The sequence below is a fragment of the Zootoca vivipara genome, chromosome 3 (genome assembly GCF_965207765.1).
Source record: "Zootoca vivipara chromosome 3, rZooViv2.hap1.1, whole genome shotgun sequence".
Lineage (NCBI taxonomy): Eukaryota > Metazoa > Chordata > Lepidosauria > Squamata > Lacertidae > Zootoca > Zootoca vivipara.
The window spans coordinates 36,353,460-36,376,536 of NC_142586.1; the positions used below are offsets into that span (position 1 = coordinate 36,353,460).

General features: G+C 42.3%; 1 protein-coding gene across 14 annotated transcripts in view; it reads right to left on the reverse strand.

The window, feature by feature from the left end:
• COL12A1 (collagen type XII alpha 1 chain) overlaps positions 1-23,077 on the reverse strand; it is a 113,658-nt gene that overhangs the window by 38,639 nt on the left and 51,942 nt on the right. For all 14 annotated transcript variants that reach the window (XM_035109599.3, XM_035109590.3, XM_035109592.3 and 11 more), the window contains 18 exons: positions 22,866-23,012; positions 21,870-22,012; positions 21,304-21,433; positions 20,168-20,313; positions 19,747-19,876; positions 18,107-18,246; positions 17,030-17,159; positions 15,237-15,373; positions 13,927-14,059; positions 13,784-13,810; positions 12,727-12,869; positions 11,548-11,677; positions 9,751-9,890; positions 7,018-7,147; positions 6,150-6,292; positions 4,670-4,799; positions 4,298-4,440; positions 369-498 (listed from right to left, as the gene is read on the reverse strand). In XM_035109599.3, coding sequence (XP_034965490.2) covers positions 369-498; positions 4,298-4,440; positions 4,670-4,799; positions 6,150-6,292; positions 7,018-7,147; positions 9,751-9,890; positions 11,548-11,677; positions 12,727-12,869; positions 13,784-13,810; positions 13,927-14,059; positions 15,237-15,373; positions 17,030-17,159; positions 18,107-18,246; positions 19,747-19,876; positions 20,168-20,313; positions 21,304-21,433; positions 21,870-22,012; positions 22,866-23,012 — 2,352 coding nt within the window. The remainder of the gene's footprint in view (positions 1-368; positions 499-4,297; positions 4,441-4,669; positions 4,800-6,149; positions 6,293-7,017; positions 7,148-9,750; positions 9,891-11,547; positions 11,678-12,726; positions 12,870-13,783; positions 13,811-13,926; positions 14,060-15,236; positions 15,374-17,029; positions 17,160-18,106; positions 18,247-19,746; positions 19,877-20,167; positions 20,314-21,303; positions 21,434-21,869; positions 22,013-22,865; positions 23,013-23,077) is intronic.

The following is a 23,077-nucleotide window of genomic DNA, read 5'->3' on the forward strand; positions in this document are numbered from 1 at the left end:
GGTGGCATAAAATGTTATTTCTATGCCTGTATGACATCTAGCAGACTGGGTTCCTGGCAGATCAATGGATTGGACAGTGATAGTGATTAGATAACCCAAGGTGTTCACAAAGATCCAGGTTATGGCTGTAATTCTGCCATGTCTCTGTGTTGGGACATTCAATCTTTCCCTATGCAGACACACAGCATTTCATGTTGAATGTGCAAATATTTGAGGTACACTGAGATAGGATCTCAAATTAAGGTCCATTTGGCAAATATCAAGCATGGCAACAACTACTCTGCCACTACTTCTGGGGGGGGCGGGACAGTTAAGGACCATTTGCACCTCAGTTGTTTGCATATTATTTAACAGCACATCAGATGTACCTGTTTTTCCATTTCCTGTCAACTGTCCACCATCTCCATCTTCATAAACTGCCACAACGGTAATTTTGTAGGGTGTATCTGACTGCAAAGGCTGTAGCAATACATTATTTCTTCTGCCAGGCACTGTAGTCTGGAACATAATGGGAATCAAGTAAATGTTGTAGAACTGTAAATTGCTCAAAACTGTAGGAGTACAACTTGGAGTTCTACTCCTCACTGAAGAAGCAGCTATACTTTTATTCATAGGTTCCATAAAGTCCATTAACAAGCTTCCACTCACACAAAACACTCCTGCTGAGGGAAGGGGTATGTGGCAGTCTTTTGTCCCCCCATATCTCTTGAAGCTCCTTGTACAGTGCATATGGGGAGCTTCTGGAACAATTTGGAAGGTGGCACAGGAGAAAATGGAGAGCATCATTTCTGTCTTCCCCAGCCTTCACTAGCAGAAGAATCTGAACCTACCATGAATGAAGGGCAGTTCTGGATCCAAACCAATGCATGGGCAGGGGGGTTAGAAAATTTGTTCACTGTAATATTTATATAGGGGTGTGTGTGTGTGATTAGAAAAGAAAAGAAATAGAAATGAAAATAAAGTAAAAAGAACACAATAGGAAAAGGATGAGGAGCACATGGATTTATAATAAAGAAACTTTTTTTAAATAATAATTTCAGCCCCATCAAAATTAGGCTGCCTGGGGTAATAGATGGGACATTAATTTATGATATTTATATTTTAAAATGTCATTGTAATGTGTATAAAGTGATGTTTGTTACCAATGGGAATTTTTTTTTAGAGCAGCATCTGGCAACACTCAAGCATATTGCCAAACATGTCTGGCACACGTCCAGGAAACCAAAGCCTTTCTTTCAAGGATAGCCCAACATTCATTTATATGAACAAACTGCATGTGGGGGAAGGTACTACTGTTGTACATGCACATTTAGAGAAAGAATGGCAAAACATCAACTAGTAGAGAGTGGCGGCAGACCAGAAAACCCTTTGGATGGTGCAGTGAGCCTCCAATGTATGTTACAACCACAGTTTCTCTTGGAATGTGAAAATAACAGAACTGTGTTGAAAAAATCAGGATACAGCCTGCAACCGGGGGCTGATGCAGGAAGAGAATGCAGAAGTACAGTAGAACGAACTAGTTCTGTCCTGTACACATGTCACTAAGCCCTGCTTATTTCCATACTCAGATCACTTTCCTAGATCTGCACCTTTGTTAGAAAAACAGCAGATGTGGGAGGAAAATTCATGTTTTAAGGACTGGGGAGTTGTGACAGTAAACTACCATATTCACCAGTTTGGAATGCAAAGTGGAAGGTGGGATGGAATTCGCAAACTCTGTTCCTTCATCCCTTCCAACCAGATAATTACACTACCATGGCTGTACTGTACTGTCTGGACTGGCAGCAGGGAAGGGTAGCAGACAAGCAGCTGATGAGACTATCTGTGGATCAAGTCTAGTAACTGCATTTTGTAAATTGTTTCCTTCAAAATATATTTAAGACAATGGTTTGAAGAATAAGTGACAACACTTGTCCTTAGCTGTTTGTCTGAATGGAAACAGAATGACAGAGAATGTGAGGACCAGATCTCTGCTTCTGGTGAGAAACTGGTGGTCCGGAATAACTCTATCCAATTCAGTATAACTGAATTACGCAAGCATTTGATCTAAAATGTGTAAGACAGAGACAGCCCTGGAAGAAAGTAGGGCTGTATACATACTCCCATTAGTTCTGCATTCTCTGTACTCCCCGCAATAGTTTGGGAAGCATTGTATACATGATAGCCAAACTCCATATATATCCTGTTGTTTTTCATGAAATACTGAGTTTTGACACACTCTGCTCCAAATCAGCTTTGATCAGAACTGAGAACAAGACCCAACCTAGCTACATTTTAAGACTACACAGCCCAGATGAGAAAAGATGAGAATTGCGGAGGGTGAGGGGTGGGAACACCATAAGTAATATTTAAATGTGATGGTTAAAATGTCCTCTGGATAGTTTATATTTATTTCTTCACGTTTCTGGGAAGATTTGTCATTAATTTCTCTTCCCCCCCCCAAGCGAGTGAAATTCCCATAGTGAAATGGAGAGCACCATTTCTTTATTGCATGAGCACCATTTTCAGTACAATGTGCTTTCCGTATAAGGCCAAGTTGTAGCAAAATATATTATCATTCAGAAGTAAGTAACCAGCATGAATTAGGTGGTGTTTTTATGGGCTGAACTAAGTTTCCACAGAAGTCAGAAGAAGTCATGCCATCAACCTCCCTATGGGGAAAATAATTTGGCTGCGCTGTACATCTCTAAGAGAAATCTGCAGGCATTCACCGAAGTTGTGCTGCCAAATAAGGAGAAGGAAGTTCACTTGCAAATTATAAAAATCTTGGCAGAACTCCAAACAAACAAACGAAAAGATCAAAGCTGCAGACTGCCAATACCGCTCATAATAGTCAGATACATGATGGTCATTAGACACAGATGACAATTAAGGTTGCTGTTTATTGCTCTCCCCAACTGCATAGAGCAGGCTCACAGAAATATATATAGCTCCACAAAAGAGGAATGTGTATTGTAAGCCCAGTTAGAAGTTGTCAAAGGGAACCAAGGTTATACTTAAGATACAATCCAACACAGAGTTCAGCAAACTTAAGTCCATTAGTATCAATGATCTTAAATATGTCAAAAGACCTTGTGTATGCTTAAATCTGCATTGGATTGTACAAAAAAGCTCTGGACAGACAAATGTTGCTCAGAATAAAGTTTATCACTTGCAGCTAAGGAAGTACTAATTCCATTTCAGTAGTCTGGTATCTATGCAAAAATGTCGAAAGAAGAGAGAGGAGCTTTGCTACACCATAAGAAACCTGTGGATTAATTTTTCAAACTAATGAGGAAATGTTTAGAGAGGGGAAAGAGTGTACTCTGTCCAAAGGAGGACACATTTTGGGAGAGGGGAACATTCTTGAAAGGGTGTACCTTTACTGTGGGTGGGCAAGGACTACTGAGCTCAGGCCTGGTGCTCAAAACAGACTCAAAGGTTTGGCATTCTTGAATTCTTTTGCACATTGCTCTAGTGGATGGATCTTATGGCTTCAGTAAAAAGCAACAACAAAGCAGTCGTCGTCCCCCCCCTCTAGTTTTTTTAGTTGCTTTTGTAGCACCGCTAAAGCCTGTCAAATATCAGAGATATCCCCAGGAAAAATGAAATAATGAATGTATACACTGAAGGGTAAAGGAAACACTATCTCCAAAGATAGCTATTGTCTGTACACAGACTATACACACTATGGTTTGGTTAATTGCACATGCTCATATTTTTGCAAACAGCAGACAAGTAATGTATTTTTCAATCCATCAATACCTATGAGACAGGAAATTGCAAGCTTATCAAAGTAGAACAAAACGGTTCAATAGGAATGTGAACATGCAGAATCCCTGATAAACTGACTTCCTCCAGAAGCTAAAGCCAAAAATACTTAGGTAAAGGTAAAGGGACCCCTGACCATTAGGTTCAGTCGTGACCGACTCTGGGGTTGCGCGCTCATCTCGCATTATTGGCCAAGGGAGCCGGCGTATGGTCATGCTTCCAGGTCATGTGTCCAGCATGACAAAGCCACTTCTGGTGAACCAGAGCAGCACACAGAAACACCGTTTACCTTCCCGCTGTAGCGGTTCCTATTTATCTACTTGCATTTTGCCATGCTTTCGAACTGCTAGGTTGGAAGGAGCTGGGACCGAGCAACGGGAGCTCACCCTGTCACAGGGATTTGAACCGCTGACCTTCTGATCAGTAAGCCCTAGGCTCTGTGGTTTAACCCACAGCACCACCTGGGTCCCTATTTAAACTTAAAATACTTAAACAGAAGTAAATAAGCTGTGATATATTTCTAGCATGCCTTAATGAGAACACTTACATATTCATCTATGGGATCTCCAACTGTGGGAGAATATATGATTCTGTATTGCTGCACAGGTCCATCAGCATGCTCCCATTGAACGGAAAGGCTGTTTGTAGTAGGATTAAAGACTCTTATGTTCCTGGGCGCACTGCGAGGCACTAAAAGAAAAAGTAGAGATAAATAAGAGCACAAAATGAAGTGGAATTTGGAAAACTGAAGTCTAAAAAGTAACCCTCCTCCACTGTATAAAGCTCTGCAATAGCTTATCTGCAAGTAAGACCTAATGCAGAAAAGTGACAACTGAACAATACTGGCACAGTTTGGAGAGAATAATAATTTATAGCATACAACTATATCTTAGCAATAAAACATGTGTTTTCTGCTTACATGTCCTTCCCTGTCCAGGACTTGAATCTCCTTCTCCATCAGCATACAAAGCAACAACATTGACAGAATAGGGTGTATCAGGAATCAGACGCTCTAGTAAAATATTGCGGGTGTTGCTTGGTACCACAACCTAAAAAGAAAGCAATACTGAAGTTTAAACTGGTGTTTTCTTTTAAATTTAAAAAATCTGAGCTTGATAGTATGAGAAGAAAGCTTCTTGAGCTCTTGACAAACAATCTTGCTCTTTCCTTACACTTGAATGTTGTTGGGTTTTTGTTTGTTTGTTTGTTTGTTTGCTACTGGAAGGGATTTTTTAAAAAATGAAATCCTTCCCTTAATTTCTCAGACTAAATTAACCAGGGCCAGATTTGAAGTAGCACCCTGGCAAAGTGCGCTCTGGCTGTCCTCTTCTCAAACCAGTGCCCACCCACCAGTGGACTTATTTGCTGCCTGTTGACAGCAGCAACAAGCAGAGCTGTGATCTGCTTGCCACTTAATTTTCCACAGTACAACCATAGCTGCCAAGTTTTCCCTTTTCTCGCGAGGAAGCCTATTCAGCATAAGGGAAAATCCCTTAAAAAAGGGATAACTTGGCAGCTATGAGTACCACAGGCCACCATTATGTTGGGGACTTTGTGGCAGGTGCCAACCTACACAGTAAGCTGTTTTTACACGCTATGGTTCTTGTATGGAACCACCATCATGCAGAAGCATTTCTCGACATCCTATGAGGCAGCTATAATGTATGAAGTTGCCCATTCATAAATCATAGAATCATAGAGTTGTAGAGTTGGAAGGGACAATGAGAATCATCTACTCCAACCCCCTACAATGTAAGAATATTTTCCCCAACATGGGGCTTTAACCACAACCCTGATATTAAGAGTCTCATGCTCTACGGACTGAGTTATCCCAGCTGTCATCCATCCCTAACCTGATGACCTCCAGATGTTTTGGATTCCAACTCTCTTCAGCTCCAGAAACAACTGGAAGGCACCAGGTTGGCGAAAGGCAGTACAACAGGGTATCTGCTGAATACTGAGAATCTGTAGCATTTTAAGAGGGAAAATGTATTATTTAATCATAAATTCATATAAGAGAAAGTTACTCCCGATCATGCAGCTAGTTCAGTGCATGTTATAGTTTGGGGTGCAGCCAAGCAGTCATCTGAGAGAGTTATTAGGTGGTGAAATTGGTTTGCTTCCCAAAATAAGCTGACTAACTTTCCTCCCAGATTTCAATAAAGGTTGAAAATGAAACTGACCTTGCATTTAACATTTACCTTATCTGATTTTGGTCTACCGATGTTTACAGTTAAATTAAAATATGTGCAGCAAATATAGAACGACATTCAGAGAAGTAGGATGGAATAGGACACTTTATATAGATATATGTGTTTTCACCAGAAATAAATCATTGTAGTATGCCTTTATACCCAATAATTCATATATGGAAAGGCCCAGGAGGTTAAATTACTTACAGATTCTGATGGCCGTGTGCCAACCAATGGAGCATAGACAACTCTGTATTGCTGCACTGGTCCTGGTGCAGGTTCCCATTGGACATTAAGACTGTTGGCTGTTGGGTTGTAAACTTGGATGCCTCTTGCTGTTCCTCTAATTACTGAATCAAAAATAATATAATATAGTTTTGAACTAAATAACTCCTTAGTTGCAGAGCCAGGTAGCAGGAGAGAGCAGCTATAAAATGAATGGACTATTCTAAGAATGCTGTTGCCAAGGGTTGGGGAATCAGTGGACTTCAGATGTTGTTGGGATTCTAACTACTATCGGCTCAAACTAGCATGATTAATATTCAGGGATGATGGGATCTTGAGTCCAGCAACATCTGGAGGGCTAGAAGTTCTCCAACCCTGTATTTTCTCTTTAACACCACAGTTAATTGGAAATAAATTCCATTTAAAAAATTGCATTTATTTCCAAGTAAACATGGATAGGGTTGGGATGTAAAATAGTGTAATCCTATAGACATTTAACCTAGGAGTACATCCCACTAAACTACATAGACACAAATAAGATTGCATTGAAAGCTCATAACATGGTGGCAGAGACCTTATCACTCAGAGGGATCTATATTCATGTTCTTATCCTACTCTGTATTAGAGAATTGGAAAATACCCTTTCACATTTCCCTGTCCATAGAGGGAAGTGTGTGCAAAAGGGCCTCAAAAGGTTTCATCTTAACTATCTGTACAATAGTATAATATGGTGCGGTTAACTAAGTTAATTAAAATAAGTGGGTTTAAGTAGCTCAGCACTGAATTGTGGCTCAAAGCCCAATGCCTTCATTATTTTATGAAAAAGAAGAAACAACACAGTGTTACTTACAAGTTTTCCCATTGTCAGATGCTCGCCCTCCATCACCTTCTGGGTAAACAGGAATCACAGTTACTTTGTACTGTGTGTCAGGCTGGAGATTTCTTAGAACTGCATAATTTGTGTTGCCTGGAACAGTTGCCTGTTGGGTTACAAAAGGGAAAAAGGCAGAGGAAATGGTTTTATTTGGATATTTTCCACCATGTAAGGACTGATCTTCATGTTCAAAGGACAACAAGATGAGCCAGCTTAGCCCAGAGGTTCCAGAGGCAGAATCGCTATCTGGCAGGTGGGTCACTGTTGCTTATTGGAAGGGAGAGGAGCATGGTATTGGGGAGTCTGGTGTGGTGCAAATGCTCCAGCAGAGCAAATCCGCAGCCCTGCCAGTGTGTCTGCACCACTCTAACCTTCTCCATCTTCTTCCTGATATGCAAAAGAAATTCACCCACCAGGGGGGTAGAGTAGTAGCTCTGCCCACTCCAGCAAGCTGTTTCCTGCATGAAAGGGTTGCTGCATGTTTTAATCTGCCCAGCCAGATGTCAACAATGACTGCTCCCCACATCAAATGGGGGGCATACTTTGCGCGGACGCACACAGCACCCCTGATCTTACACAGCTCCTAGCAGTATTGCCTGGCATCGCCCCCCCCCCCCAAGGCTGGGTACCTGGAGGTTCCTGCCCAACCTCGGACAGTCAACCAATCATGGTGGGGGAGGCATTGCCAGGGGAGTTGGCCAGGTAGGGGGTGGGACTTCCCCACCCACACAATAGAGGGCACACATCGCAGTCGGCTCCAGAGCTTCTCCCACCCCACCCTCCCTCAGTTAAGCTTTCTTTTGCAGGTTAACTTCTTCTTCACAGGTATACTGGCGCTGCTATGTATTGGTCACTGTTAAAGGGACAGAACATTGGCAGGTTCTGCCTTCCCTGTAGCAAGGCAGTGGGGACTGTCATACATTGGTTCTGCTCCTTCCTCCTGAGCCGTGTTCAGAAAGTGGTGGTGGATGAGTGCTCAGACCCCTGGGCTCTCACTTGTGGGGTGCCTCAGGGTTCTGTCCTCTCCCCCATGCTTTTTAACATCTATATGAAGCCGCTGGGAGAGATCATCAGGGGGTTTGGGCTGGGTGTTCATCAGTATGCGGATGACACCCAGCTCTACCTCTCTTTTAAATCAGAACCAGTGAAGGCGGTGAAGGTCCTGTGTGAGTGCCTGGAGGCGGTTGGAGGATGGATGGCGGCTAACAGATTGAGGTTGAATCCTGACAAGACAGAAGTACTGTTTTGGGGGAATAGGGGGCGGGTGGGTGTGGGGGACTCCCTGGTCCTGAATGGGGTCACTGTGCCCCTGAAGGACCAGGTGCGCAGCCTGGGAGTCATTTTGGACTCACAGCTGTCCATGGAGCCACAGGTTAATTCTGTGTCCAGGGCAGCTGGTACGCAGGCTGAAACCCTACCTGCCCGCAGACTGTCTCACCAGGGTGGTGCATGCTCTAGTTATCTCCCACTTAGACTACTGCAATGCGCTCTACGTGGGGCTACTTTTGAAGGTGACCCGGAAACTGCAATTAATCCAGAATGCGGCAGCTAGACTGGTGACTGGGAGTGGCCGCCAAGACCACATAACACCGGTCCTACATTGGCTCCCAGTACGTTTCTGAGCACAATTCAAAGTGTTGGTGCTGACCTTTAAAGCCCTAAATGGCCTCGGTCCAGTATACCTGAAGGAGCGTCTCCACCCCCATCGTTCTGCCCGGACACTAAGGTCCAGTGCCAAGGGCCTTCTGGAGGTTGCCTCACTGCGAGAAGCAAAGCTACAGGGAAACAGGCAGAGGGCCTTTTTGGTAGTGGCACCCGCCCTGTGGAACGCCCTCCCATCGGAGGTCAAGGAGATAAACATCTACCTGACATTTAGAAAACACCTAAAGGCAGTCCTGTTTAGGGAAGTTTTTAATCTGTGATATTTTAATGTCTTTTGGTATTTTCGGGAAGCCGCCCAGAGTGGTTGGGGAAACCCAGCCAGATGGGCGGGGTATAAATAATAAATAAATCACATCTTTGGTGGTTTCAGACCTTGGGTGGAATCCTTTAGTCTTTCTTCCCTACAATGGGGGGGGGGGGATAAGCAGTGACCCACCCACCCCTGCGGCAGTGATCCCAGGGTTCCCCGATAATGGGGTTGTTCTGAGGGGAGTCATTGACCATATGCCAAGAGGCTGTCACTGGTCTCCCCTGTGTTGCGGCAAATTGGGGGGGGGGCGCTCTGCTTGAAGAGACATTCTCCAGAGCCAGTCCAATCCCCACTCAATCTGGATAACCCTGATGTTCCCCAGATCCCCGGCTGGGGGCTGGGAAGGATAAACGCCCAAGGCCTCCCTACGTCTGAATCTTAAATAAGGTTGTGGCCAATTTTAATCCCATAGCACAGTGTTGTGTGTCTTTATTCCACACGGGAGCCAGTCTTGGGTTGGGGGGGGGGGGTCTCCGCCTGTCTGCACAATAAGGATTGTGCCCTAGCTTTCTCCCTGGCTTGCCATTGTTCTACGCTCATAGAGTAGGAGTCAAGCATATGAACTCCTCACCTGTACACTTAAGTAGTACAGTCCCAAGAGGGTTGTACCATGCACAGTTTTCTGAATAGAAAATTCAGCTCTAAGTGGTGCCCCAGCCCAATTATGAAACCACCCCTAGCACAAACAGTTGCAAGTTCAGGGCAAGTATGAAGTATACAGAAGTAAATAGGAATACCAGTTCATCTGCACCTCCTGCCACTGGTGCATAAAACAACTTGTACTGACGAGGGTTCCCTTCAGCATGATCCCATCGAACATTCAATGTGCTGGTAGTTGGATCATAGACTCTGAGGTTCTTCACAGTGTTGAGAGGTTCTGAGATAAATAGATAAATAGAATGCATTGTCAGGCTCAGAGAATCTTACTATTGTGCATCATGTTGCCGTCTTATGTGAGTGGCTATGCCTAGCTTTGGTCAGTGACAAGTACAGGTAACACTTTGTCTAACAACTACTCTTTGGACTTACAAACACTTGCAAGATGAATCTAGTCTGCCATACTTGAGCACAAAGGGAGTTGAAAAATAGGGGATGCAGTTCCTGGCTGCTGCTTTGACTCACAGGGAGGCTTAGGAAGGAAAGAACAGCTATTCATCCTTCCAACCCAACAGCCAGCCTGACATGCTGCTCATGGCATGACTGAGTTGCCACTTGTCTTGTGTCTTCACTCTCAAGGGATGGGGCAAATGTGCATTGTAGAATTGGAAGGAACCCTGAGGATCATCTACTCTAACTGTCCCATATGGGGATTGAATCTGTGACCTTGGCATTATCAGCACCACGCTCTAACCAACTGAGCTATCCAGTTGTAAAATAGTGATGTAACTCCATAATGCAAATATGGGAAAGGATTTGTCAGTTCAGTTCTCGCTGTTTCTCACTTTTCCCAACTTAAATTCCACATTTTGCAGAAATTTGTGTTCATTTGTTTGTTTGTTTTAAAAAAATCCTCATGAAATTCATCAACATTTTACTGAAAAATTCTCTTAATAAATATATTTCATATGCATTTTGATTAATGTACACATTTTTGCAAACAATTATCCCTACCTGCATTTTTGTATGTTTTTTTCACTAATGCATTTATTTTAATTCACACTTTCCATAATATATGCATTTTGGTAAAAAAAAAAAAACCACAAACAAAGAAACACCGGAGAACTGCATCGCAAAATTTGGATAAATGTGAATTTCAAAGGCTATTCTCATATTGTTTTGGAAAGGGCAAATTTTATAGTTTTTAGCCTTTAAATGACAACTGATTTGAATTTCTCCCCCATCCGTAGATGGGGGATTTATTTCCAGGTCCGAGGGCCACTTTTCCTTGTGGGGAACTTTCCAGTAACAGGCAGGGCTAGAGGCAAAAGTGCAGAAGCAATGGATTTGTGTCTAGTGAGCTACACTCCAGCCATGCAAAAATCAGAGGCTTCAGTAGACACACAAATCTCTATCCCTCCGTTCAGGCAAACAAGAAGAATTATCACACTGCAAAGTCACATTCCAGCCAGGGAAGAACATTTGAGGAAAGCATAGAGCAGACCCTGTATGGTACATGGCTTGGGGAATGGCCATGGGAGAGCCTCACGGGCTAGATAGAATGCCTGGAGGCCACATTTGTTCCCAGGCCTGTGGTCATAGTGAAAAGACAGGATTAAAATATGACTAATAAATATTCTTCGCCATCTCAACAATACCGTGTCCCTTATGACACATACCCCTTGAACTATTCCTACCATTTTGCCTTCCACTCTTTGGACTAGTGTACTTATCTACTTGATTCCCACTGTTAAGAAAAAAAGTTATTTCCATTCTGGATAACTACAAAGTACAAATAAATGAATATCTGCACAAATAAATGAACATCTGTAGGGACTTCAACAAAGGAAAAGCCAAGTCTGCCAACTTTATAAGTGATTTAGCATTACTCTTGCATAATTCTTCACAAATGAGAAAACCAACGTTGTTTTACTTACTGGTTTTGCCACTGCCTGTCATTCGTCCCCCTTCACCTTCTGCATATATGGATGAAACTGTAACACTATAACGTGTCTCAGGTTGCAGCTTCTGTAGGACAACACTGTTCTGCCTCCCTCCTACTGTGGTCTAAAAAACAATGGAATGAAATGTAAATTGAAAGGGCAGGCGGCTAAATTCCAAAGATGCTGAAAGGATACAGTTTGTATATACTACAAGTATACAAGTTTCTGTTTTTCAGACAATACTGTCTGCCTAAGTCCTTCAGTGGATTAAAGAAAAAATACCAGAATTGCATTAGTCATTTGTTAAACCCATGTGAATAAAATTTTAAATGTTGAATGATCTGAGCTCTTTATGGATCGTCTTTCTTATTTCTACATATTAGTGAGTACAGATCTCCAAGTCCTCAATCTACAGCTAAAGGGCATATAAGGCCAATTCTGGTACCCAAAGAAAATTAACCTTGATGTTTATTGGAACAGCAAAACATGATGATTCCCACATTGTCCCATGATCTAAATGCTTTGTCTATGGGCTCCAAAGAAATATCTTCTGTTGTGGCCAGTTGGACAGATATTGTCAGCATTTACAAAGACCAGACGCTACAAAGTTCCTACATAAAAAGCATTTCCATAAAGAGAAAAGCATGTACAAGTAATAAATGAACAAGTAATATAAACACACTAGGAAGCTGTGAATACACACAGCAAAATAAAAATACAAGAGTACTGTTGGAGTAGAACAAATGACTCTCTAGTCAGCATTCTGCTCCCACAGTGACCAACCATATTACATACAATTGTGACACATGACAATTTAAAATAATCTGCATGCTTTTTCACTGTGGTATGTCAGAAATCTGCTATGTTTGAAAGAGCCTTTGGACAGAAAAACCCCAGTAAAAAGCAATCCTTGGCAACTGTTTGTTCTGCAGGCTCTGAGAAAGTGATATTTGCTGGATTACATCTGAAAGACCACCATGAGTCATCTTGTGGGTTCTACTTATACAGGAAACAAATCCACTTTCTTTGATTTTGTAATATAAATACTTTTCTGCAGAACTGTAGAACATGAAAACAAAACTATCTGACAAGCTCATGTTTTCAAAAGCGGATATTTGTTCAGGAGCGCATTGCTGCTTTCCCCCATGAGAGAATAGTTTCAGAGTTGGTTACCGATTGTTCAGCACCATCGCCAGTTGTAGGTCGATAAGTGATCCTGTACCGCTGCACTCGTCCAATGGCAGGATCCCATTTGACCGTCAGGCTATTGGATGTTGCATTGTATACCTGAAGGTTTCTTGGGGGACCTGTTGGAGCTGAAATGAATTTATGAAAGGGTTGTTTAGCAAAGAGATATAACAAACAACATACAATGGGTATCTGAAGAAGCGTGCATGCACATGAAAGCTCATGCCAATGACAAACTTAGTTGGTCTCTGGAAGGTGCTGCTGGAAGGATTTTTTTTTAACATATACATGACATTACTCAAAATCAGCAGCAGCCTCATTACCTTGGAATAACAATACACATATAGGGGCCTGCTGAGAACAAAATCTACCCAACTGCAGAATTTGGGCAAGATTATATAAGACATATATAAGAAGGGGCAAAGGAGAATTGAATGGAAATGTTGCGTAGCGCTAAACATGACTAATGGGGAGTAGAACATCACCAAATATACAAAAGTTGCTATTAATTCACCAAGTTGTCACTTTTTAAAAAAGCCACCCTATCCTTTGTATGAGTGGAAAGTACTTCAGTGGACACAACTTTTTTCTTCTGCCTGCATCACCTCAAACCACACACCCTCTGAAAAGCCTGCTGAAGTTCAGGCAAACCTCCAGAGCAACACCCCACAATGCATGACAGAACCTCAAGAAGGGGCAAAGCCTGTGTACAGACAGGAGTACTTTCAGCAGTAGAAAATAAGGTAGTGGTATTTTCCCAGTAGTGATGGTGATCTCGGGGCAGGGGTGGGGGGACAAAGTGGCAGTGGTGAATTGGGGGAACTCTAGGATGGCAGAAGCTCTACAGGTGTATGTGTTAGGATCTCCTACTCGTGAATGGCACCATTGCCTCTGCCTCTCTCCCCTTTTATGAGTCACCCCTAAGTATACTATATAGAAACATTGGCTTCTCTGCATCCTGTCTTGGCTTGAACTAGCTCTGTCTTATAGTATCTGTATAATCCTCATATATAAAATATTATTAATGAATTCAGGTTCTTACCTGCTGTTGTCAGAGGTACCTCGGGCACTATAGGAGGGGGAGAAGCACAAACAGGGCAAGTTTGCATTAAAAACATGTCTTTCATTTGAATACTATTGTTACAAATTGTAATCCATGTATGAATGCGTTTCAGAATTTCTTACATGTGGTCTCACTGCCAATCAGTTCATCACTCTCTGATTCATCGGGATAAATTGCAGTAACTCCAATCTCATAGAGTGTGTCTGGGTTCAAATTTTCAAAAACTAGAGTATTTTCATCACCATTAAGAATTGTCTTTGGAAGTGACGGGGGTGGGGGGAAAGAAAGAAAGTTACTCATTGAGTCAATATATTTAACAATTAACATTTTTCATGGACTAGAACAAATAATTTATAAACATTTTACTACTTTTTGAAACTAAGTTGTATTGCCTCTCTTTTCTTGCTACTGCATGAAAAAGCACATGAATCTGACTTTTGAAGAGTTTTTAAGTAAACCATTTTTAACTTACCAAACTTGTAGTCTCTTTCTATACTAAAGGAAGTGGGTAACTTTGGAAACGATTTAGAAGGGGATATTTTAAAGATCTAAGGGACCCAGGTGGCGCTGTGGTTAAACCACTGAGCCTAGGGCTTGCTGATCAGAAGGTCGGCGGTTCGAATCCCTGTGACGGGGTGAGCTCCCGTTGCTTGGTCCCAGCTCCTGCCAACCTAGCAGTTCGAAAGCACGTCAAAATGCAAGTAGATAAATAGGAACCGCTACAGCGGGAAGGTAAACGGCGTTTCCATGTGCTGCTCTGGTTTGCCAGAAGCGGCTTTGTCATGCTGGCCACATGACCTGGAAGCTATACGCAGGCTCCCTCGGCCAATAATGTGAGATGAGCGCGCAACCCCAGAGTCGGTCACGACTGGACCTAATGGTCAGGGGTCCCTTTACCTTTTATTTTAAAGATCTAACAGCTTTACTTTGCTGCATGTTCTGCGATTTTAAATCTCTGCTGGGGATCATTCACTTTACCTCCCTCCAAGTAAGTTCCTTCTGCACACTGAAATGGAGAGGGTGAGGGAAGAGGTGGCAGTAAGATCAGCACACAGCAGCAACTCAGGCAGAGGGGGGTTAAGCGAGCAGTGCAACCCCACCATACTATCCACTAAAATTGATCGCCAAATGGACCATTGCACAAAAAGTGCAATACTATCCCTGAGAACTCACTAACTGGATAAAGAGGAAGATGGGGTGCCAGGAGGCAATATTAAATGAGCTAATCTATAGTTGCAAGGAGGAGAACACATACAGTCACTTTTGTATACAAAAGGATTCAATGTGTCTCCAGACTTAATGAAGAAACCGATTCCCTAGGTATCAAAAGTTTAGAAAACACAGTGGCCAGTTTAACATTTCCAGCAAACAGCATTAAGCACACAAAAAGGGTTTAAAGTGATTGATTTTGGGGTTATTGAAAAATTCTTACCTGTAGCTTCTCTTCACCAGGTGGTCCCCATTCTACTCTGTAGAGAGCTACATCAGGTGCTCCATGGTCCCAAGTACCTCTGAAACTTGTCTTGGTTACTTGATCAGTTCTTAGATTTTGTGGTGCTGGTACCGGTACTGTCAGGAAGGGGAAAGTAAGAAATTACCTCACAAGAGGAAAAAAATCCTGCAAACTAAACATCACTAGAAATGCAAGGTTATATGCAGAGACTAATGTACCACATAAGGTGTTTGGCGTTTGGACACAAACCACATGGGGAATGTATAGAACAGTTTACATGCCATATACTCATAGGGTGAAATCCTTAATTTCTCTAGAACAGCACAGACTCTTTTACTACAGTAGGATTGTCAGGCTCAGGTCTTTTTGCTCCACAGTCTGCACATTGCAGAATGCCACTACATCTGCCATGGCCAGAATCAGAATATGGCAAGACCGAAAATCTGCCTGGGGCCTATGGATAGTTGAGGAGCTCAACAAGCCCATTTTCACTCAAACTACAATGCATGGAAACAGGAGTTTTAACACCTCTTCTTCATCTTCCATAGTGCACTTCTCTATCTGTTCAACATCCTTCCCCCACCCCCACCCACCCCATGTTTGTGCCAGTGACGAAGTCTCTATTCACATCTTAACTGCTTCCAGACAGGGGTGGTCACAGAAACACAATCACAGTGATTTTTATCTATAAAGATTGTATGTGGATATAAGCTGTCTCAACAACATGCTTCCTTTATAAACTTAGTGGTGCGCTGCAGATGAGTACTGGAACAATCCTACCCAGGTGAACTCTGTTAAGGTGGGTGTGCAGGGGCTTGGTGTACACGGACTACAGTGTCCACAGTGTTCTGGCTGGGATATGGCCAATTCTATGTTGTCCCCTTTGGCCCTTTTCTCTGCCTTTATGAAACCTCTTCAGGTTTCTGGTCCTTGCCAGATTATTTGTGTTGCTGCTTTTCCCATACTGCACATCCAACTTTGTGTTTTCTTTCCCTGTGTTCCTCATGAGTCCTAAACACCAGACCTCCAAGTGATCTGGGGTGCAAAAGTTCATGCCAGGTGTGCCCTACAAAATGTCCTCCCACTGTTATGTGAGTCTGCCATGCCTGTGGGCAGTGGCATGAACTAGCAAATGAAAAAGGTGATCCTTTGCAGCTTTCTCCTTGAGAACCAAAGGCACTATTCACAACAATATACCTGAGGAAAGCTGTACCAAAGACACTGTTTAGTCACCACAGTGGGCATTATGCTAATCCTGATGCTGTGCCAGAGAAGCTAATTAATCAATGCAGTTTCTGGCAGTGTGCCTGATAGGAGCTATTGCCAAGGATACTGCCTGGATTTGAATCCATGATCTCATTGGTGGATACAGTTCCTATGTTAATGGCAGCATGCTTTTTGCTGCCCAATTTGTGGTTGCTACATATACTGTAGAGATGGGAGCTGCTGCTTTATCTTTTCATGTTTTCCTTCTGGCACCTCCCACCTAGGATGATGATAAGGAGAATAACCTAAGTCTCTTCCTCTAGAGTCATTCTGGTCTAGGCCGTTACTCTTTACAAAACTCAACATTTTAAACCCTACATTTCTTTAAGAATCTAACACAGCTATGGAGACTTTTTGGTACTCCAGATGTTGCAGAACTACAATTCCTATCATCCTTGGCCATGCTTGCTGGGGCTGGTGGGTGTTCTGGTTTAGTGACATTTGGTGGGCCAAAGGTTCTCCACACCTGATCTAAGAAAACCTATTAAGCAATAGATTTGACTTACAAGTGGTGCCTTCTGCAGCTACTGGCATAGATGGTCCTTCGTCATATACTGCAACGAGCTCAACATTATAGAGTGTTTTTGAATAAAGATCAGGGAGAACTGTGCTGGTCTGAGAGGGATCCAATTCCAACTAGACATAAACAAAAAAGATTTATTAAAATGCTGCTTTCCTCCTTACAACATCACTTTCATAATTCTGTTTTCCATGTTTTTAGGACTATATTCACAAAGCTATTCCTGGTGGATAGATATCACTGAAGACTTGTGGTGAACTTTGTACTAATCTGTTTATTTACAAATGAACGGCATCAAAGTGTGTTAACCTGAATATATTTTCTTTGATCCTTCTCCGTGTTCTAGGGCCATCTTCCCCAATGGCTGAAGCTAACAGGAGTTATTGTCCAAAAACATATGGAGGGACCAAGCTGGGGAAGGCTGCTATAAGGACAAAGCCCTGAACTCTTCCCAACCTTCAATTTAATGAGTGCTCGTGATGGTCCTTTTTGCCAAGCTGCTTCATCAGTCTTGCTGTGGTACAATATTCACAGCTGTTCAGCCCTGTATCCTCAAAAAGCTGGCTTCACATAGCTTTTTTCTATATTCCTTGGTCAATTTTTATTTATTTTTTTTAAAAAATTATTCCTTTTGCAACCAAAGCACACATGCTAGCTATTGTCACTCTTCTACCACTTGTATTTATGACATAAGAATCCTGTGGTTTAGCAGTGCTAACTTCTAAGAGAAGAACAATCCATATATCAGGCATCCCCAAACTGCAGCCCTCCAGATGTTTTGGCCTACAACTCCCATGATCCCTAGCTAACAGGATCAGTGGTTGGGGAAGATGGGAATTGTAGTCCAAAACATCTGGAGGGCTGAAGTTTGGGGATGCCTGCCATATATGTTGGTTCAGTACCACTGAAACCAAAGAATCTAAATTTGTTTAAGAGGGGAAATAATTTTACATATCAGGAACTCAGGCATCTGATCGCTCCTTAATAATGCTGCTGCAGATGGTCATGCTTTAATACTCCACTTAAGCTAGCTATCTTCACATATTAGCTAAAATTCACCTACCTCTTTCACGTCATCTTCCCCAGCTGCTTTGTATCTCAATATGTATTTCCGAACTTTCCCTGGAACACGTTCCCAAATGACTCTCATGCTGCTGTGAGTAATATCTCTTATCACCAGGCTTTTTGATCCACTTAAAGGTACTGTTGAATAATCAGACATATCGGCAAGAATATTAAATGCCATCCCCCAAACAGGTTTATATTTTGGCAAAATTTATCTTTAAATCTCCTAGTCCATGTAACTTTTACATTCATATAAAAAAATGAATTGAAGTGAGAATGCCAGCTTTCAAACAGATTTTACAAGTTATTGAAACAATATGTAAACCAGAAAAACATGCTTATGGAAGGTAAAAATGGGCAAGTATATATACAATAAGAAATGGTTATTCTAATAAAAGCCTTCAATTCTCCAGAGGGGGGGGGAGAACTATCATCTATTCCTAATACGCCTTATGCATGTGCTATATGAACAGCCATATCTAAAGGCTTCCCATGGAGAATAACATGGTATGTGCCTTTTTCACAACATCTTTGGACAGTGATTGTCTTTTAGCAGCCAAGTTCTAAGCACTGTATGGGTACAGTAGCACTATCACGTTTTATGTATTAGTGGAAGGGTTTCAGTGAGAATAATCCAAGCCCCTAGAATGTGTCTAAATAACTGAGTAATGGTATAACTATGCAGTGGTGGAGCTTCATGCTCTGGCACCGGGGGCGGAGTGGAGGAGGGGGTGGGGCTGGTGCGCATCCTGGGGGCGTGGCACACCGTCTGCAGGGGTCTGGCGCCCAGCGCGGGCGGGGTGGCAGCTGCGATGGCACCCCACTGGGATCGCGCTGCCAGGGGCGGTGCACTCCCCCCGCACTCCTCTTCCTCCGACAGTGTAACTATGTATAGGCAACACCTCACTTACCCAGGGGTAATAATAATAATAATAATTTTTTATTTATACCCCGCCCATCTGGCCGGGTCCCCCCCCCCCCGCCACTCTGGGCGGCTTCCAACACACATTAAAATACATTAAATGTATCTGGCCCTCCACATCCACAAGTGAAATGTGCATAAGTGGGGAGAACCCTGTAGAGTCCTCATGGCTCATGAGGAGACCTTCCCCAGAGCCCAACAAGGACATCCTCTTTGGGCTCTGTTGGGAGTCTCCTCATGAGTCAGAGGAACAGCAGGGCTTTGTTGAGAGTGCTGACCCTTCCCGCCTAACAACTGAGGTGCGGCAAAGCATTTCTTTCCTGCTTTTAGGTGGGGAGCCTCAACAAAGCCCTGCTGTGCCTCCAGCTCACGAGCAGACACCCCCCCCCATCCTCATTGGGCTCCAGGGAGGGCCCCTCATGAGCTGGAGAGGACTGCTGAGCCTCCCCTCCTAATGGCTAGTGCACAGGAAAGTGGCTGTTGCTGTTCTTGCTGTGCTACCCCACAAGTCAGATATTAGGCAGGGAGACTCAGCAGCCTCAACAAAGTCATGCAGCACATCCAGTTCATGAGAGCTGTGCATGTGCACAGTGGTGCGCGAGTGGCAAGTGAGAAGTTGCCTGTACGCAAATCACAGTATACATTTAATATACTGAAGCATGGCATTTCTAAACCAAGAGGAGGTAAATGTAGAACAAGCAAGATGTTATTCTTACAGGTGACTTCCTGAGTGGTGAGTGGATCACTGATGAGGTCACCAAAAGCTGAATGAATTGTTAAAGTGTATTCAGTGTTGGGAATCAGGTCAACCAGCTGTACATCATTCACTGATGCTCCAACGCGCATCTGGAAAAAGAGAAAAATAAACAAGGAAGTTTAGAAGAAGCCACTAGAAAGAAAAACAAAATGCTTGGGACTTTACATTCATTTTTTTTAAAAAAAAAATCAGTTTCCATGTTTAATAATGTATTTACAACTTCCTGACTGATATATCATTTTGTATATAACTTTCCAATCAAACTACTTTATTTTATAATCTATGCACACACAAAAATAAATGCCTCACTGCTTTGGCATATAGAAGCAAATCCAGGTTCTGTCTGTCTGTCTGTCTCTCTTTCTTAAATATGTTGTTACCTGTTTCTCTGTTGCTGGTATTGTGGCATTGACAGGTTCATATAGCAGCACATAGCCAGTAGCTCCACTGACAGGTTCCCATCGCACGCGCATTGTTGTTGAGGTGATGTCATACGCATTCAAGTTTCTGACTGAAGGGATTGGCACTGCAGAACCATAAATGTGATTCAAATCAGTTATTTGTGTCCATAAACATATTTACATCTTCATTTTTGAAAACATGTTTGAACTTTCAGCTGGGGAGTAGCTTTTAGTTATTGTATTCTTTTTGCAGTAAACCAGGCCTGCACAACTTATAACCAACTAGTTTGAACACAGCCCACCAGCTGTACATACTGACCCAACAGGGCTTAAGAAACCTCCTGTTTTTGCAGTCTCCCAAGGTTTGTAAGGACAGGGGAGATGTTAGGTACTTGGCAGGTTCTAATGCTTAGATAATAGTCTGAACTTAGGTTAGTGGGTCACAAACTGTACATGACTTTTGGTGAACAATGTTTTAATCCTATGAGAGCATAATACACGTAACTGTCTGGGATAGTTTCTCTCATCTGTTCTGGACTTAATCTACACAACCACAATCCCAAATTGGTAAATCTGAACTGTATATTGACAAAGCTGAATCACACTCTCAGGGTCACCCAGCTTGATTGGCCCTCATCCTTTTCATAACTCTATCCTCCGGACTGAAAAACCAAAAGTCTCCTATCATATTGCTTATAATTGTTGGATTTTTATCATAGAATATTAAGTACCCAATGTTCTCTTTCTCATCTTAGGCTCCTTCTTCAATATATGTTTAAAGTAGAGTCATACCACTTTAATCAGTCATGGCTTCCCCCCAAAGAATCCTGGGGACTGTAGTTTGTTAAGGGTGCTGAGACTTGTTAGGAGACCCCCTATTCCCCTCACAGAGCTACAGTTCCCAGAGTGAATCATTTTGTTGTTCAGTAAGGTAATGTCTATCTACAAAGGAGGTTGCAATTTTTAAAAATATCCATAGAGGTTTTTTATATGCTTGGAGTTCTCATCTCCACTCCATATTCCCACAAACATTCTATTCAGAACTTTGTTTTAAAAACAGTTTGGAAGTTTTATGAATTATTACATATCTTAATTGAATTTGAATTGACACTTACAAGTCGTATCATCGCCCTCTAGAGGTATGCTACTGGTACCTTCTACCACAGAAAATACATTCACAACATACTTTGTTTCGGGCTTGAGGCCAGTCAGAACTGTAGTCGTCTCCGAACGACTTACAAAGACCTACAAGAAACAGGAGACATAATTGTGCATAAATCTATCTACTGCTATTTTTATCTCTGTTCTTGGCCCTGATAGAACAAAAGCAACTTCTAGTAAAGACACTCACACAGGACATTCACTGCCTTCACTGGTTCCAATTTAAAAGAGGTAGAGCTGGGGATCATCCGCATACTGGTGAACACCCAGCCCAACCCCCCAACCCCAAAATGATCTCTTCCAGCGGCTTCATATAGATATTGAAAAGCATGGGGGAGAAGACAGAGCCCTGAGGCACCCCACAAGTGAGAGCCAAGGGGTCTGAACATTTATCCCCCAGCACTACTTCCTGGACACGGCCCAGGAGGAAGGAGCAGAGCCACTGCAAAATCACTGCAGGAGAAGCCAGTGGTATATACAAACATAAATAAAATAATAAAATTGGATGTCCAGTTCTGACCTCCTTTCGTGCGCCTCCAGCTGCAGGATAATATTCAACCCTGTATCTATCAACGCTCTCAGTAGGTGGTGTCCATGATACTCTGAAGGAATAAGGTGTCTCTTCAGAGGTTTTTAGGTTGGTTGGCGGTAGTGCCAAATCAGCTGTGATGCAAAAAAAAGCAAAAAAAAGAGCAACAGTACTATAAAATCTTCATTAGGAAGGTTACCAAAGAAGGAAATGCAAAACAATAATATACGTCAACTCAACTTGTTTTTACTTAAGTATTGGATCCATTTACTTACTGAACTGAAATGTATATGATTCATATGCATAAAATAATTTATAGTAAAATATGATGCATTCTTTAATCTGTGGTAATCAAACTTGAGATGTTATGGCAAACCTAAGTCCATGCACTAAGAAGCTGCAGCCAGTAAAAACTTCAGAGCAAAAAAACCAATTGATGTGCCAAAATCACAAATGACATGCTGAGGAAATGTTATTTCATATATTTTATTCTGTGCAGGACTTGTTGTAACATTTGAATTTGGCCTTTTATCTTGTTAAATAACATGCCAACAGATGCTCCTGAGTATCTCTGTCTTAAAACAGCTACGGAATATATTTTCCTCCCAAGGAACTTTTCTCTTATTACTTTGTGAAGGAGTCACCAGTTCAGTACAACTCCTTCCTGGACTGTGAAACTAAACACTGGTGACTTGGGTAATGTGGGAGAAGTCCATCATATGACTTGCTATCACTCAGCATTTCCCCATTCACAGAAAATGTGGTAATGCTGGCATGTGTGAAGGGCTGCCACACTGCTACTTCTCACATGATCCAGAGCTTCAGATGTTACCTGAGAGCTGCAGAAAGCAGATGGGGTTTTAACAGCTAGCACACCATGGGGGTAATACAAAAACAAAGTTCCAAGTAAATAATTTAGGAAAATGCAGCAGGCATCATATAAAAGGTAAAAAGAAGTTGAAAACGAAACTGGAAAGAGAAACATACCTGGACCTCTTACACTATTGCATAAATTATTAGTGAGGTCATCAATAATCGTAACAAGGAGGCCAAAATCTCCAACATTGTAAACATGAATGTTATCGGGGTCTGTTGCGATCTGCTTCAGTTCATTCTCATCAGCATTTTTGATACCTTAAAAAGGTGACAAAATTAAAACATTTTAAAATAACCTAGGCATGTTCATTAGACTGTTTCCC